A 19330-nucleotide genomic window follows, 5' to 3' on the forward strand; every position below is an offset into this window, starting at 1 on the left:
ATGCCCGTTGCATTATTCCCAATGGTAACAGGTGTGATATGGGAGGGTTGCATGTAGGAGTGGCAGCTTGTCTTTGACTTACCAGTTGCTGGCCCTGCACTCCCCATTCAGCGTACTGCAGAACAGAGTTAAGCACCTCCGGAGGGTCCAACTCCCATACCTCCCTGAAAAACAACAGTAAGTAACGAGTAAGACTGCTACCTAGAGCAGTGGAAGGCATTTACAAAGATACACCTTTAACTTCCGGATACACTGGTAACTCTAACTGTAAGTCGTTCTGGATAAGAGCATTCGCTAAATGACTACGATGTTAAAAAAAAGCCCACTTCAAAACATTGTTTTATCATAAATATTGACATTTAAAAGGTCATGACTGACAAAATATTGAATTTCATTGTTTGTTGTGGATTCACCAAGCTCTTAGCATCCACCTGAGCTAAACTGCCTTAGAAGAGATTGTCTTGACAAGTAAACAAACGCATGGTAAACAAGCACATGAAACATACCTTGTGTGAATGTTATAAATGCTATATGAGGCCATGTATGAATGCCGGTAAACCTAGAACAAAAGAGAGAAAAGAAAGAGGAGATTACTGCACGAAACATTAACGATGGAGGCAGCTTGGCTGATAACAACATCATAAAAACAGGCAGAGAAAGACATCGAACAGAATAGACCAGTAGCTGTTTTCACAAATAGATTATGTGGACAATGTGATTTGCATGGTTGACAGCTGCGAGATGAGACATTTTAATTCCATCTGAGAAACCGATCATGGAACCCCCATGACTTCGGGTCTGAAAGCCTGAGAGAGAGAGAGAGAGAGAGAGAGAGAGAGAGAGAGAGAGAGAGAGAGAGAGAGAGAGAGAGAGAGAGAGAGAGAGAGAGAGAGAGAGAGAGAGAGAGAGAGAGAGAGAGAGAGAGAGAGAGAGAGAGAGAGAGAGAGAGAGAGAGAGAGAGAGAGAGAGAGAGAGAGAGAGAGAGAGAGAGAGAGAGAGAGAGAGAGAGAGAGAGAGAGAGAGAGAGAGAGAGAGAGAGAGAGAGAGAGAGAGAGAGAGAGAGAGAGAGAGAGAGAGAGAGAGAGAGAGAGAAGAGAGAGAGAGAGAGAGAGAGAGAGAGAGAGAGAGAGAGAGAGAGAGAGAGAGAGAGAGAGAGAGAGAGAGAGAGAGAGAGAGAGAGAGAGAGAGAGAGAGAGAGAGAGAGAGAATCCAAATGGTCTGGGGTGTGAGTAAATCTGTCTGGATTCCCCTAGAGAAGCTGTGCCTTACATGATAATAGCATTCAGACTGTACACGGGGAAAGCAAACAGCCTCAATGTTGCAGTGTTTCATAATAATGCTCCATCCACAAAGTTCAAATATAGACCAAGAAACATTATCTGACAGGAGTGTTATTGTACTGTATGGCAAATGCATTGCAAACTTTGCAGAGAAATACTTTTTCCTCATTTTGTTGTGTTACAGCCTGAAATTAAAATGTATTAAATTGAGATTTTGTGTGGCCTACACATAATACCCCAAAATGTCAAAATGGATCTATGTTTTTTTTTAATGTTTACAAATTAATAAAAAATGGAAATCTGAAATGTCTTGAGTCAATAAGTATTTCACCCCTTTGTTATGGCAAGCCTAAATAAGTTCAGGAGTAAAAATGTTATATAATAGGTTGCATAGGTTGCCCACTCTGTGGGGAATAATAGTGTTTAACATGATTTTTGAATGACTACCTCATCTCTGTACACCAATGCCTCGCAAAGAAGGGTACCTATAGGTAGACGGGTAAAAAAAACAAAATAAACATTGACTATCCCTTTGAGCATGGTCAAGTTATTAATTACACTTTGGATGGTGCATCAATACACCCAGTAACTACAAAGAGACAGGCATCCGTCCTAACTCAGTTGCCGGAGAGGAAGAAAACCACTCAGGGATTTCACCATGAGACCAATGGTGACTTTACAACAGTTAGAGAGTTTAATGGCTGCGATAGGCCAAAAAATTGGATGGATCAACAACATTGTAGTTACTCCACAATACTAATCTAAATGACATAGTGAAAAGAAGGAAGCCTCTACAGAATAAAACACATTTCCAAAACCTGCAACCTGTTTGCAATAAGGCACTAAAGTAAAACTACAAAAATATGGCAAAGAAACATACTTTATGTCCTGAATACAAACCGTTATGTTTTGGGAAATGAGTACAAATCCAAATGAGTACCACTGTTCTTTTTTAAATCCCCTTTTTTGCCAATTTCGTGAATTCAATCTTGTCTCATCGCTGTAAGTCCCCAATTGGCTCGGAAGAGGCGAAGGTCGAGTCATGAGTCGTCCGAAACATGACCTGCCAAACCGCGGTCCTTAACAACCACTCGCTTAACCCGGAAGCCAGCTGCACCAATGTGTCAGAGGAAACACCATTCAACTGACGACCGAGTTCAGTTTGCAGGCGCCCGGCCCGCCAAAAGGAGTCGTTAAAGCACGATGATGGGACTCCCGGTCATGGCCAGTTGTGACACAGCCTGGGATTTTAGGGACGCCACAACACTGCGATGCAGTGCCTTATACCGCTGCGCCACTCGAGATGCTCCACTCTTCATATTTTCAACCATGGTGGTGGCTGCATCATGTTATGGGTATGCTGGTCATCGGCAAGGACTACGGAGATTTTTAGGATAAGTAGAAACCGAATAGAGCTAAGCACAGGCAAAATCCTAGAGGAAAACCTTGTTCAGTCTACTTTTCAACGGACACTGGGAGACAAATTCCCCTTTTAGCAGGACAATAACTTAAAACAAAAAGCCAAATATACACTGGAGTTGCTGAAAAAGAAGACATTGAATGTTCCTGAGTGGCCTAGTTACAGTTTTGAAAAAAATCATCTTGATAATCTATGTCAAGACTTGAAAATGGCTGTCTAGCAAGGATCAACAATCAACTTGAAAGAGCTTGAAGTATTTTTTTAAGACTAATGTGCAAATATTGTACAATCAAGGTGTGTAACGTTCTTAGAGACTTACCAATAAAGACTCACAGCTGTAGTCTGTGCAAAAGGTGACACTAACATGTATTGGCTCAGTGGTGTGAAAACTTACAGTACCAGTCAAAAGTTTGGACACACCTACTCATTCCAGGATTTTTCTTAATTTTTTGCTATATTCTACAATGAATAATAGAATAATAGTGAAGACATCAAAACAATGAAATAACACATATGGAATGTAATGACTGAAAAAATGACTGAAAAAATATTTTATATTTGAGATTCTTCAAAGTAGCCACCCTTGGTCTTGATGACAGCTTTGCACACTCTTGGCACTCTTAATTTCTCAACTAACTCATCAACATACTTTTTGAAAGATATCTTTTCGTCGATACAGACGCCCCGATATTTATACGCGGGGACATGATCAATGAAGGCACCATCCAATGTACATATGCATAAATCATCAGACACATTTGTACATGATTTGCAGAAAAACATACACTTGGAGAATAACATATATATCTGTTTGAGCAGAAAGGAGTCTTAAAACAGGGATGCCACGGCAGAGGATGGATAGCTCAAATTAAAAAGGTCTTCTTCACTCGGAAAGAACGCACTTCGCCACAGTGAATTATGCATAGCGCCCGAGGAAGGCGGAAGGGCTCGATGGAGGCGGCAACGACGGCAATGACGGACGGCGGTGGGGGCTGTTATAATGGCGAGATTGATGAGTATTCGTTCCTCACTGCTGAAATAGCGTTGACAAGCTAAGACGAGTGATGTCAGAGTGAGGGGAGGGTAGAGAGGGTTAGAGAGTATACCTCCGATGGCTTTGACAAATGTATCCGCTCCCTCTGTTGCTATTAGCTGCTGAGAAACAGAGACGCAGGTAGGGGTTAAACATCTGTGAATACACATCCTTTGCTAGGAGGCAAAACACCCGAGTGTTAAGATGCGTTGTCTCTTTAAAACAAATTCGAGGTAAGCATTTGGAACTGGATGTAATGAGCTTTTGTGAAGTATCAACGGAAGAACCACAGACTCTTGTTCCCTGTGATGGCAAATTACTGTTTACAAAAAGAGGAATGGACACAGTGACTTTTACTTGAACCCTATTGACACCCTCCAGTTGGAGTTTTACTTCCGAACACACATTGACCTTTGGCAAAACATTTTTTACAGCTTGTGGGATACAACTTTGACCTTCTTGCTCTCTCTGAGGTGCTCCTTCTATCTAGCTTTGATTACATTTCCTACTCAGTATATCATGATAAAAATGGCTAATATCAACTCTTAGTTTCCATTGTCCTCTACTGTGTACAGTAGAGGACAATTTCCAAATGTTTCAAATTGTTGCCCCTCCCCACATTCCTTCAAGAGCTGAGAAGCTCACATGGGCACAATAATCTTTGTGGTCAGCATGGTGATTTTATCAAAAACAAGGAGGTTGACATTTTCAACTCCCTTTGCACTCAAATTTGAGCTGCAGCTCGATGATGAATATGAGTGGTACACTCAGCTCTGGGGACATGGACGTTTTATCAAACACAACTAAGCACACTGCAAAAGTTGAGAATAAAACCACACAGAAGGAACAGCCTCTGCCCAAACCAATGAAAAGCTCATGTCATATTAATGACAATTTCCATCACCACGTTCCTCCATTTCTTGTCACGATTGTCGAAAGGAGTGGACCAAGGCGCAGCGTGCGTATAGTTCCACATATTTTATTTCAAAGTAAACCTTAACAAAAACAACAAAGAAACAACGAACGTCCAGTACAGAGTGCACTAAGGCACTAACTGAAAACAATATCCCACAACACAGGTGGGAACAATGGGCACCTTAAATATGATCCCCAATTAGAGACAACGATAATCAACTGCCTCTAATTGGGAACCATACAAATACCAACATAGAAATAGAAACGCTAGAAACCCCCCTAGTCACGCTCTGACCTAAACACCATAGAGAACCCAGAGGGCTCTCTATGGTTAGGGCGTGACAATTTCAAATATCATCTGATGATTACATTTTCCACACCCCGACCATCCTTTCCTTCCTCCTGTTCCACAGTCAAGGTGAATCGCCCGCTCCTTCCTCCCCTATTAGATATACAAATCGGATTGAATCAAATGAAAACATGGATTCTCCTGGTTTATGGGAGAGGTTTGGAAGATCAGACTTCTGGATATTACCCAGAGATCTCCTCATCTCTGGCATTGTGTGGTGCATGCCAGGGAGCGGGGAGCCACAGATGAAAACAAACTATTAAATATGTAGACTGGCTCAAAACAAGTTTAGGTGGTCGTCTATACTGCCTCAGAGAAGAGTACACTGGACCAGTTAGTGGAGCAATGCATGCCAAGGTTTACAATGGGTGCTTTCAGCCTCTGGGTAAAATATGATACAAAATAGTATTCGTCCCCTACATTTTTGGGTCTGCTCGTACATGTGAATATTCTGACATAGTAATAACATGTTTAATACTATCATTTACTGTGTTATACAGTAGGATAGTAGAATTACCATGTGAACGTTTGTTGTTGTAGCTAATCACTAGGTCTGTGACGATACCTGTATCACAATATGTTTTCCATGTCAAACATTAAAACACGAAGCGTACCTGCTGTACGCAAAATATCGTGTTCTATAGCTTGGAAAATAAATAAATGTGTCTCTGGGTGACAACATAATGATGTTTGTTTCCAAAATTAGGGCTGTTTCCCTAAAGAAGTTAAATCCGCTTCGTCTTTTGTTTCCTTCCCACGACACTAATGAGTATTGCGATACTGGTATCGTCCCAGCCCTACTAATGTTCTGTCTAAAGAACAAGTGCCTCGTCTGCATTGAGAAAATAAAGGCCTAGTTTACTCCCCTTATTCGGGACATGACCACACTTAATGCACGACTTTGCTCAAGCTCTACTGAAAGAGTTACAGAGGAGCCTTAATCAAATACAGCAAGGAAACTTAAGCAACTCCTAGGACCAACGGAGCAGAGAGAGCCAGTGAAGCAGTTTCCCAGCACTGTCAACCCAAAACAAGTTAAATTGCGACTCCAGCCCCACTGGGATCCATTTGTAAGCGAAGGGGAGGAAAGACGAAAACTCCCCAGTTTGGGAATTATTTTAGGCTATAAGCCACTCCAGACGTTTCTGTGCAAGGAACGTAAGAGCCGTCTGAACCCCTATGAGGATCAAAGCAAAGTGATCCCTGAAGCTACCGGTGTCATATCATTTTTTGCTAACTTGTCATATTTTGTGCACAGTGTCCGCCCAGTGTGGATGACAGGATCACTGCGACCCTCTCAGTACAGCAGTCAGTATGGGTCCCTCAGGTTACCACAGCAAATCTGGGCCCTCACAGCACATTGGCTCCCTCAGATTTACTATAATAGCATGGGCCCTCCAGGTGCCAGCACCGTGAAGGCACTTCAGTCTCAAAGGTCTACCCAATCTAGACCCATTTAGAGGGATTGGGAATATGGATACGGTGATAACAGTGTTTATGGCCCCAGGTGCTGATTTTGGCCTGTTAAAACACACACCATTGGGCTATTTGGGTTCCCGTGACCCCCGAATAGTCCTGATGAGAGAGCTCTAATCGATTCTCCTTCTTCCTTTGCATCACATCTTTGATTCCCGCCAGGCTTATTTGATTGGATATCAGCATTTTGGGATTAGGCAAGGTAGGACCTACGTGTCCAGCCTTTGTTCATTTGAAGGAAGCGAGCCACTGAATATAAAGACTACTTCATCAATGTTAGCCAATGTTTTATCCATCACGAGGATGTATCGGACTTAAATAGTTTTCTCCTTGCAAAGCAAGTGAGAAGCAACTGAATTCTTAATCTATTTCCTTCACCAAAATGTCAGAAACACAATTTCCTCACAGAGCGATTTAATGATTGTAGAGGACACCCAAATAGCATATCATCTACATCATGTCAAGTAAACAATGGACTCCATTATTATACTCCACGGGTAAACATAAATCCTGTTTATACACCTTTGTTTGGTGAGGTACTCCACCCACTCCAACCTGATTAGCTTGAATCTATTAGCACATTTTCATTGCAAACACAATGCACTGGATCAACATAGACTTGACTAGAGGATTTACAAAATGCAAGAGCATTACAAGATGTTCACCAGCAAAGAAAACAGAGCCGATTATCATAATTGACAAACACACACAGAGATTATGAGTGTTTATCAAGTTTAATCGCTCTCGGACACCTCAGTAATGAGATAATGGCATGTAATCCTTCGAGCTAGGTGAGACTACCAGAGATGTCCTCAATGCACTCGGTCAACAACAAAAAGAATTTGGAGAATTGATGTATATAACACATTTTGTAGTTATTAACAGTCAGCATAGATTACTTTTGAAGAGTGAGAACATACAGGATCTCTTGCATCGAATGAAGATTAGTTTGATGTTGATGGTGGACTTACTTGTTCAAATGCCACAATATTACTCCGTGCTTCCTTTTCATTCCATCATGCTGTACCAGTATTGCCCTGTTTGCTCAACTAAACAATTTCCCAAGGGTCCAGAGGTTGTTTTCATACAGTAGATGCCCAAAGGGGTTCTGAACATAGAATTATATAATGAACAAATGACAGCCTCTTTACATATCTTTCACAATCAATTCTGAGCTTGTCCCTCTATAACATACAACATAACACTACACGGCAAAAGAAAGGGATTGCACAGTGAACTGAAGTTATTTTTAGCCAGCACAAGAATCACAGGAAATATGCAAATAAATTAAGGTTAATCTCATTGTCGGTAATCCTCATAGTTGATCCCTTCCAGAGTAAAGGGTGTAATTTGCATATCTAATTTCGCATCTACACGTTTCTGATGGAAACAGGGCCACTGCTATATTAATGAATGAACGTGACCTGTCAATTGCGGGCAACTACATTTTTTATCACTTGTCATTCCGCCCCCGAGCACTGTGAATTATACTGTACATACAGACTCAGTCACATCAACTAAATGTTTTTAAGTTATGATAAAAAACTAACCTTTTACACAGCTTACTCTACTGAAGGTAGATTTTTTACATTGTTTTTAATATCTGTGTTTTTGCATGTCTATTGAGTGATTGATTGATTCATCTTATGCTACACAAAGAAAACGAATCCAATCATTTAGTAATATGTTTTTGCACCAGTTACTGAAATGTTTGTTCCAGTTTAAATGGCTTAGGTAGTCTCCTCACACTAATCATTAACCCTGGCAGTCATTATGAATGCAGATTGCAGGTGAATAAAAATTCCAACTGTTGGGTATCCTAACTAGCTGGATTCCAGTAGGAATTACACATCACTTTCCAAGCTAAAATAATGTGATTTGCAAGTAGGGATGCAAACTTCTTGTAAATTTCACATGTTTTACAATATCCCAGTTGGAAGATTCCTGGAAATCCTCCAACCAGGATCTTTTTTAATTTTTAATTTGCAACCCTACTTGCAGGCCTGATGTGGCCTGTAAACCATGAGTTTCAGGCTACTGTATTAGGGTAAAGCTAGGCCTCAAAATAAGGCCTTATGAGATATGTAACGTATTGTCATAAAGAACACAATTATAATGATAATATTTTCCTAGGAACTTACTGGGTGGCCAAAGGACTGAAAATGTATGAATTCAACAACTATGTCTTTGTCATTAACAAATACAGTCATGGGTGGTGACTCTACAATTCACTCGAAAAGACAAGGCACACTTCGAAATTAGATTTGGAGGCGTGGCTTAGTGCTGATACAACTCAAATCCGGACCCCTTACACAGTCACAGTGACTCCGTCAGTTTGAGTAACAACTACAACTTCACTTTAAGTAACTGTATTCAGATATATTAAGCGCAACGGGTTTCCTCAAAAGTTTTGAGTAATGATAGCACATTGGTGTTTACAGTCTTGAGGCCCCCACGCTAGCTCATTTTTTTTCATTGAGGCTAAAAATGGACCAGCCCATAATTTGTTTGCCCAAATGCCAGATGGCCAGTCCGCCCCTGTACACACGGAATGGTGTGGGTGTTTGGTCAACAGTCCCACTGTATAGTTGGCTGACTTCAAGATGTGTGTCTTGTAGTGCACAAGCTTGTATGGTACTCTCGTATGCATATATTTAAGATTGAGTTTGTTGATTTGATGGAGTTAGTGTGTTCCAGAATGTGTGAGAGACAGAGCGTATGGGAGAGAGAGAGAGAGAGAGAGAGAGGAAGAGAGCGAGCATAATTGTGTTTTGTACTGTAGGCTACTCTACCAGTCCAATTATCTGCAAAAGCAATTACTTTTCATATTTTATGAATAATGAGGGTATGTGACTTTTTCACAACAGCAGGACAAAGAACGAGAGTAAGAGCAGGAAAGTAAGAGCAGCGTACCTGTTTAACATCATAGGCAAAGAGCACATATTTCAAGTCCGGGGAAACAGAGTACTTTGCAACGTTGAAATTGACCTAGAAGACAAAAAAGACAGAAAGAGAGAGTATCAGTTTGCTGACATGTGAGTTTGAGTGATATATGTGCTTCTACATCTGCATTGCTTGCTGTTTGGGGGTTTTAGGCGGGTTTTCTGCAGAGCACTTTGTGACATCGGCTGATGTTTTAAAAAAAAATAAGCTTTATAAATACACTTGACTTATATGCTTGTGTGTCAGTGTCTGCATGTGCATGCATTTTCAGATGGTAAAGGGTTTGCACTTACAAACGTTGTGTTTGTCAGTACGACATCCGTCTCATTGGTGAGGATGTTGAACTTGATGACGTGGCCATCGCGATTCCTGTAGATGACTTCTGAGTCTGTGAAAGGAGAAATAAATGAAGAAAAAACAAGTCTTGGTGAAACAATTCTTCAGTAGTTCTTCTACTGAGAAAAACAGGGAAGGGGGTATGGAGGCCTTTGTTGCAGTTTTGAACACAAGGCCTTCTGTCAAGACTCAAACCGTACCTTGAAAAAAGGTTTTGCACTGACACTTTGACAATGGAAGTTTACATTCTATCCCTGTGTCCTTGTTTTCTTCGACACAGCGAAGACAAAATGGCCAGTACCTTGTCACATCATTGTGTCTGGAAAATCAAGAAACAATAGTAACATGACGGCACTGACTCCATTCATATGCATTTGCGTGTGTCTGCACTGTGATGAAGCCAAATAAAGAGCCACCTTGAGTTTTCATTTTCTACAAAACCTGCATAGTCTTTGTCCTGTGTGCTAGTTGTTGGATGCCACAGCTTTGTTTTCTGTATGATGTGCAGACATGTCCCGGAAATGTCATCCAGCAAGGGAGTATGGCAACTGGCAGGTCACACGAATGCACACACACACACACAGTGATCATATGAAACCATGCATTGCTACCTTTATAATCACTAACTCATAGATGAGTTACGATCAAATGCAAACAAAACAAGATGGAGGACAATCCATAAAGCTCTGTGTGAAAACAAGTTGGGACAAATAAATTGTAATTAAGTTATCCATCTCTGTCAAAGGTGAGGGCGGTTATGCTCCTGACATGGCAACCCCAGCAGACCGGGCAACCCCGGCAGATATTGGAATCCTACAGTAGGAGGCGATCAGCTATTACCGTTTCTCAACTTTCTCAATTGCCCGTCAAACATTTTCTCATTCCCAGCCAATCAGGGCCCTGTCATCGTGCTATAGTTACTATGGGCTTGATTGATGAGTGATGGGGCTCTCACGGCCCAATCCCGCCCCATACATTTGTACCTGTCATAACCTATGTGTGCCTATCACAGACATAAATGTCATCATCGAAGACAAGTAATCTGATGCCACAAAACCACTGGTCAAAATACTGGTGTTTACCATATAAATAAGGACATTCAAAACCAAACGCCAAAATTAACCCCCTACAGTACAACGTTTTTTTTGTCAGAGTTTGAGTGTTTGTTTATATTTATATATTGTGGAGTGTTGTAATCACTTAGGGAATGCTGTGCTTCTCAAGCATCATCATTAAGGCACAACATCTGTGTCGGAAAATGAGCATGAGACGTGAGTGTGTGTGTGTCTGTGTCAGTGTGTTTGTCAGTGTGTTTGCATATGTGCATGCACACACACGTGTCTGTGTATGTGTGTGTCAGTGTGTCTGGATCTGTGCGTGCGCATGCGTGTCTGGGTGTGCATGCGTCTGTGTCTGCGTGAAGGTCAATGTTTGGCATGGTAATGAAGTAGCTTCAGAAGTAAACAGATCCATCCTCGCAAACAGTGTCTCACCCCAAACAGATGCCAACCATGAGTTTGGACAGAGCAGCGTACCCTCAGGAATACTCTTGGCTTTTCAAAAGAACAGCAGTTTAGAGCCGGCTGGCCCACTGACAAAACAGGAGCAGAACCCATCCACGATCTGTATCATCCTGCTGTAGATGCTCCGGTCACCTTGGCTTCTGCATGCACCACAGGTTCAAAAATAATCTCTCATTGAAATAAAAATGTCTGGCTCTGAGCCTGTGACGCAGATAAAGTTTGACACACTCATGTAGGATGTAGCACTCATTTTGACTTTATCACAATTACTGTTAGTTATTGTGCATTGGGCAACTTTGGGAGCTGTTACCCTAACATTTCATTTGGAGTTTAATTGAGATAGGGGTGAGAGGATGTTGAATATTTTGACAGATAAAAGCGTCTTGCTCATGATCTTGAAAACATTGCCAGCCACTCATTGTCATGGTCTCCGTGCTGTGCTTGTTTCCTTAAATAATGGAAGATTCCACGCTGGAAACTACAAGCTAAGACTCGAATGTATAAGTAATATACTACGTCTGTAAAATGTTGAATAATAAATATCTCTGGTCCTTCTACCGGTCTGAAAATCCCCATTTTAGGATTGGGCTGGTGGTTTACCCTGCCCTCACATCCTACCATCCTCAAGGTCCATCTCAATCCCCCTCCAGCAGCCCTCTGTAAACTTAACTAAACTCAAAACCATGGGGGACAGACAAGGCTTTTAGCAGGGCTGCGCCCCAGCTGTGGAGCATTCCTCCAGAGTCAGTCATGGGTGCAGTGTCCCTCCATTTCAACTTAAAACATGACTCTTTCCATTTTCACAGACTTCAGTTAAATAGTACTCAATCTTATAATTGTGACTTTCATAAGACTTCATGGACATGGTCAAGACACATGAATTTGAGCTTCATACAGTGCCTTCAGAAAGTATTCACACCGCTTGACATTTTTTCCACATTTTGTTGTGTTACAAAGTGGGATTAAAATTTATGTAATGGTAATTTTTTTGTCAAATATCTACACAAAATACTCTGGAATGTCAGTGGAAAACAATTCTAACATTTGTAAAAAAAAAATATATATATATATATATATATATATACAGTGGGGAGAACAAGTATTTGATACACTGCCGATTTTGCAGGTTTTCCTACTTACAAAGCATGTAGAGGTCTGTAATTTTTATCATAGGTACACTTCAACTGTGAGAGACGGAATCTAAAACAAAAATCCCGAAAATCACATTGTATGATTTTTAAGTAATTAATTAGCATTTTATTGCATGACATAAGTATTTGATACATCAGAAAAGCAGAACTTAATATTTGGTACTGAATCCTTTGTTTGCAATTACAGAGATCATACGTTTCCTGTAGTTCTTGACCAGGTTTGCACACACTGCAGCAGGGATTTTGGCCCACTCCTCCATACAGACCTTCTCCAGATCCTTCAGGTTTCGGGGCTGTCGCTGGGCAATACGGACTTTCAGCTCCCTCCAAAGATTTTCTATTGGGTTCAGGTCTGGAGACTGGCTAGGCCACTCCAGGACCTTGAGATACTTCTTACGGAGCCACTCCTTAGTTGCCCTGGCTGTGTGTTTCGGGTCGTTGTCATGCTGGAAGACCCAGCCACGACCCATCATCAATGCTCTTACTGAGGGAAGGAGGTTGTTGGCTAAGATCTCGCAATACATGGCCCCATCCATCCTCCCCTCAATACGGTGCAGTCGTCCTGTCCCCTTTGCAGAAAAGCATCCCCAAAGAATGATGTTTCCACCTCCATGCTTCACGGTTGGGATGGTGTTCTTGGGGTTGTACTCATCCTCCTTCTTCCTCCAAACACGGCGAGTGGAGTTTAGACCAAAAAGCTCTATTTTTGAATCATCAGACCACATGACCTTCTCCCATTCCTCCTCTGGATCATCCAGATGGTCATTGGCAAACTTCAGACGGGCCTGGACATGCGCCTGCTTGAGCAGGGGGACCTTGTGTGCGCTGCAGGATTTTAATCCATGACGGCGTAGTGTGTTACTAATGGTTTTCTTTGAGACTGTGGTCCCAGCTCTCTTCAGGTCATTGACCAGGTCCTGCCGTGTAGTTCTGGGCTGATCCCTCACCTTCCTCATGATCATTGATGCCCCACGAGGTGAGATCTTGCATGGAGCCCCAGACCGAGGGTGATTGACCATCATCTTGAACTTCTTCTATTTTCTTCTATTTTCTAATAATTGCGCCAACAGTTGTTGCCTTCTCACCAAGCTGCTTGCCTATTGTCCTGTAGCCCATCCCAGCCTTGTGCAGGTCTACAATTTTATCCTTGATGTCCTTACACAGCTCTCTGGTCTTGGCCATTGTGGAGAGGTTGGAGTCTGTTTGATTGAGTGTGTGGACAGGTGTCTTTTATACAGGTAACGAGTTCAAACAGGTGCAGTTAATACAGGTAATGAGTGGAGAACAGGAGGGCTTCTTAAAGAAAAACTAACAGGTCTGTGAGAGCCGGAATTCTTACTGGTTGGTAGGTGATCAAATACTTATGTCATGCAATAAAATGCAAATGAATTACTTAAAAATCATACAATGTGATTTTCTGGATTTTTGTTTTAGATTCCGTCTCTCACAGTTGAAGTGTACCTATGATAAACAATTACAGACCTCTACATGCTTTGTAAGTAGGAAAACCTGCAAAATCGGCAGTGTATCAAATACTTGTTCTCCCCACTGTATATCAAAAATAAAACATTAATATTTCTTGGTTAGAGAAGTATTCAACCCCCTGAGTCAATACATGTTAGAATCACCTTTGGCAGCGATTACAGATGTTAGTCTTTCTGGGTCTCTAAGAGCCTTCCACACCTCAACTGTGCAACATTTGCCCATAATTATTTTCAAAATTCTTCAAGCTCTGTCAAATTGGTTGTTGATCATTGCTAGACAACCATTTCCAGGTCTTGCCATAGATTTTCAAGCAGATTTAAGTCAAAACTGTAACTTGGCCACTTTGTAAACGTTTTAAAGTCACCATTGTTAGGAAGGACACCTTTATATTTGTAGTGACTGGGTGATACACCATCAAAATGTAATTAACACCATGCTCAAAGGGATATTTAAACAGTTTTTTTTTTACCCAACTACCAATCTGTGTTTGAAATTCACTGCTCGACTGAGGGCCCTTACAGATAATTGTATGTGTAGGGTACAGAGATGAGGTAGTCATTGACAAATCATGCTAAACACTATTATTGCACACAGTCCATGCTCCAACCAATTATGTGACTTGTTAAAGCACATTTTTACTGCTGAACTTATTTAGACTTGTCATAACAAAGGGGTTGGATACATATTGAGTTGAAGACATTTCAGCTTTTCATTTTTAATTTATTGTAAAAATGGGGTATCGGGACATTATGGGGTATCGTGTGTAGGCCAGTGACACAAAATTCAGGCTGTAACACAAGCAAATGTTCAGGCTGATAACACAACCAAATGTGGAAAAAGTCAAAGGGTGTGAATACTTTCTGAAGGCACTGAACATGTTTATATAAGTAGCTAATGGTGGCTTAGTCAGGTATTAGCCAATTATGCCTAATGAATGACTAACAATTCCTAATAAAGTCCTAATTAGCAATGTATACTGCAAATCAGTGCCTATAATGTGATCCCTATACTGGCGCTACCAAAGTCTGGATCATTTTCTTTGAGCGATGACTTGCCTACTGTTATAGACTACACACAGCACTAATGTCATTAAAATGCAGTCATACATGCATTATGTGACCAATATCTGTGTTGATCTTACTGAACGCTGTCTGAAACATTGTCCTGGATTTAAACAGACGCATGTTATTGCCTACCGACCATGCATCTTTTAAAGACAATTTTACTGACGTTCGCAGAGCTTACATGCACAGAACATTCTGTAGATGTCGGCTCAATTGAAAATGACCTTAAATGTCAGGCGTTATGCACAAACGCACCTTTGATTGAATCCCGGCCATTGTCTACATGAGTCACACCAATATGTTTACAAAGGATCCCAATTGAATGACCGATCATATCAAACAGCTGAGCAACAGGTAATTATAATGGACAAGAGTTGTGAAGTCATCACACAGATATCATTAGTCAGATTGTAACGGAAAGGGCTGTATTGGAAAGGGCTCCTAGTCGAAATAGATGTGATTGAGGGGTTATGAGAGCTATGCACATCCTCACCAGACATACCCTTAGTGACATTTTGAGAGTACTAAGCTAACATATCGAATTTTGTCTTTAGTACTTTAGTACATTAGACATTGATAAATGTATTTTTTTAAAAGACAGTCAAAAATAAATCATGAGGATTAATGTTTTGAAGTGTCTGTCATATATCTACAGTGCATTCGGAAGTATTCATACCCTTTACTCAGTACTTTGGTGAAGCACCTTTTGCAGCGATTACAGACTTAAGTCTTCTTGGATATGATTCTACAAGCTTGGCACACCTGTATTTGGGGAGTTTCTCCCATTCTTCTCTGCAGATCCTCTCAAGCTCTGTCAAGTTCGATGGGGATCGTCGCTGCAGACCTATTTACAGGTCTCTCCAGAGATATTCGATTGGGTTCAAGTCCGGGCTCTGGCTGGGCCACTCAAGGACATTCAGAGACTTGTCCCGAAGACACTCCTGTGTTGTCTTGGCTGTGTGCTTAGGATCATTGTCCTGTTGGAAGGTGAACCTTTGCCCCAGTCTGAGGTCCTGATCGCTCTGGAGCAGGTTTTCATCTAATACCTCTTCGTTCATCTTTCTCTCCATCCTGACTAGTCTCCCAGTCACTGCCGCTGAAAAACATCACCACAGCATGATGCTGCCACCACCATGCTTCACCGTAGCGATAGAGTCAGGTTTCCCCCAGACGTGACGCCTGGAATTCAGGCCAAAAAGTTAAATCTTGGTTTCGTCAGACCAGAGAATCTTGATTCTCATGGTCTCATAGTCCTTTAGGTACCTTTTGGCAAACTCCAAGTGGGTTGTCATGTGCCTTTTACTAAGGAGTGGCTTTCGTTTGGCCACTCTACCATAAAGGCCTGATTGGTGGAGTGCTGCAGAGATGGTTGTCTTTGTGGAAGGTTCTCCCATCTCCACAGAGGAACTCTGGAGCTCTGTCAAAGTGACCATCGGGTTCTTGGTCACCCCCCTCTCCCCTTATTGCTCAGTTTGGCCGGGCGGCCAGCTTTAGGAAGAGTCTTGGTGGTTCCAAACTTCTTCCATTTAAGAATGATGGAGGCCATTTTGTTCTTGGGGACCTTCAATACTGCAGAAATCTTTTGGTACCCTTCCCCATATCTTGTCCTCGACACAATCCTGTCTTGGAGCTCTACGCACAATTTCTTCGACCTCATGGCTTGGTTTTTGCTCTGACATGCATTGTGAACTGTCAGACCGTATATAGACAGGTGTATGCCTTTCATGTCCAATCAAATTGAGTTTACCACAGGTGGACTCCAATCAAGTTGTAGAAACATCTCAAGGATGATCAATGGAAACAGGATGCACCTGAACTCAATTTTGAGTCTAATAGCAAATGGTCAGAAAACTTATGTAAATAAAGTTTTTCTATTTACATTTTTAATACATTTCCACACACACACAAAAAAAAAAACTGTTTTCACTTCGTCATTATGGGGTATTGTGTGTACATTGATGACGATTTTTTTTTAAATCAATTTTTAGAATAAAGCTGTAACGTAACAAAATGTGGAAAAAGTCAAAGGGTCTGAATACATTCAGAATGCACTATAGGGGATCTTAGATTGTGTGCGGCTGCTCGGCCATGGGAACCCATTTCATGAAGCTCCCGACGAACAGATATTGTGCTGTTGAACAGTTCTTGTGCTGACGTTGCTTCCAGAGGTAGTTTGGAACTAGGTACTGAGTGTTGCAACCGAGGACAGACAATTTTTAGGTGCTACGCGCTTCAGCACTCGGCAGTCCCGTTCTGTGAGATTGTGTGGACTACCACTTCATGGCTGAGCTGTTGTTGCTCCTAGATGTGTCCACTTCACAATAACAGAACTTACTGTTGACTGGAGCAGCTCTAGCAGGGCAGAAATTTGACGAACTGACTTGATGGAAAGGTGGCATCCTATGACGGTGCCATAATGAATGTCACTGAGCTCTTTGTTTATGGAGATCACATGGCTGTGTGCTCGATTTTATACACCTCAGCAACGAGTGTGACTGAAATAGCCGAATCCACTAATTTGAAGGGGTGTCCACATATACTTGTCCATTTAGTTTTAAAGAAAGCTCATGAAATATTTTAAGGTTTTTTGGACATATATTTAACACATTATTTTAACGACCTCCATACTTCCATTAGTTTGTATAGGCAACCTCCAGATGAGTCCCGTACCACTTGTGGGGGCCATAGAGCAAGTCTCCCCTTTCCATAGAGGGGTCTGTAGGCCAAACCGTTCGGGCGCTGCATATGTTTTCATGAGAAGAACAATTTTTGGGATCTCTCATGATCTGACAAACCAATGTAGCTCGGCCACCTTCCACCACAGATGCGGAAGGCCGACATAAGCAGATGCGGTGGATTGAGATGTAGCCCACGCTAAATATCTGATATCTATAGAATAAACAGACATATTTTGATGGGGATTTTTAAAATGATGTTACTTTCTTAAGGACTAAAAAAGATCATGAACACAACCCGCTTACACTTTCTCGAGACCTATGACCGAAAGCATTGGGGATTCAATTGGCATTTGGCAGATCGGGTTTCACAGGTAATGGTTGATTAATACACTAGGAGTGCAGAGGCTCAGGGCCACAGGGAGAACACTGGACAATGAAATATGCAACACACAACTGCATTATTTAATCCAAGGTTATGTAACAGATGAATGCTGTAACACTGATCTCTAAGGTTCTCCAAAATGGTCAGAACCGGACAAACTTGGAGCTTACTTGGCAAAGAATAAACAGTGCCTGAGTCCACAGTGCTCTCTACGGTGTGCACCACATGTCTTATGGACAGGCATGTTACACAATGTGCAGAAGACATTGCGACAGCACTACTCGTCAGTGTGCTGTAAAAAGAGTGCATGCATAGTCCACGGTGTTCAAGCTATTTCATAACTTGCATTAGCATGTGCTTCTACTACTGGATAAAAGTATCATGGAACGTCAAAAGAGTTCATTGATCACCGTGAGTGTCAAAGACCTTGAATCAGCCTGGTGCAGTCGCCTCAGTGAATCTAACTTTGGATTTCCGGAGCAATTAGCGTCCCCATAAATCTACACATATCACAGCTGACGAAGACAGACGGCCAAGAAGATATGTGCAATTTTATACATTTCTCATCAGGACCCGTGATATGTACACTACCGTTCAAAAGTTTGGGGTCACTTAGATATGTCCTTGTTTTTTAAAGAAAAGCACATTTTTTGTCCATTAAAATAACATAAAATTGATCAGAAATACAGTCTAGACATTGTTAATGTTGTAAATGATGATTGTAGCTGTAAACCCATTATCAGCAACCATCACTCCTGTGTTCCAATGGCATGTGGTGTTAGCTAATCCAAGGCTAATTGATCAATTGAAATCCCTTCTGCAATTATGGTAGCATAGCTGAAAACTGTTCTGCTTAAAGAAGCAATAAAACGGGCCTTCTTTAGACTAGTTGAGTATCTGGAGCATCAGCCTTTGTGGGTTTGATTGCAGGCTCAAAATGGCCAGAAACTTTCTTCTGAAACTCATCAGTTTATTCTTGTTCTGAGAAATGAAGGCTATTCCATGTGAGAAATTGCCAAGAAACTGAAGATCACGTACAAGGCTGTGTACTACTCCCTTCACAGAACAGCTCAAACTGTCTCTAACCAAAATAGAAAGAGGAGTGGGAGGCACCGGTGCACAACTGAGCAAGAGGACAAGTGCGTCAGAGTGTCTAGTTTGAGAAACAGACAAGTTTCACAAGTCCTCAACTGGCAGCTTCATTAAATAGTACCCGCAAAACACCAGTCTCAACGTCAACAATGAAGAGGCGACTCTGGGATGCTGTTGTTTGTTTTCCCATCTTAATCTTTTTT

The 19330-nt window shown here is 41.5% G+C and overlaps 1 protein-coding gene across 2 annotated transcripts in view; it reads right to left on the reverse strand.

Moving 5' to 3' along the window:
* The window catches only part of LOC139547001 (inactive dipeptidyl peptidase 10-like), a 323183-nt gene that overhangs the window by 104186 nt on the left and 199667 nt on the right, over window positions 1–19330 (reverse strand). For both annotated transcript variants that reach the window (XM_071356027.1, XM_071356028.1), the window contains exons 4-7: window positions 9710–9804; window positions 9387–9461; window positions 507–559; window positions 83–164 (exon numbers count right to left, since the gene is read on the reverse strand). In XM_071356027.1, the coding sequence (XP_071212128.1) occupies window positions 83–164; window positions 507–559; window positions 9387–9461; window positions 9710–9804 (305 nt within the window). The remainder of the gene's footprint in view (window positions 1–82; window positions 165–506; window positions 560–9386; window positions 9462–9709; window positions 9805–19330) is intronic.

Source organism: Salvelinus alpinus, chromosome 20 (genome assembly GCF_045679555.1).
Source record: "Salvelinus alpinus chromosome 20, SLU_Salpinus.1, whole genome shotgun sequence".
Taxonomy (NCBI): Eukaryota; Metazoa; Chordata; class Actinopteri; order Salmoniformes; family Salmonidae; genus Salvelinus; species Salvelinus alpinus.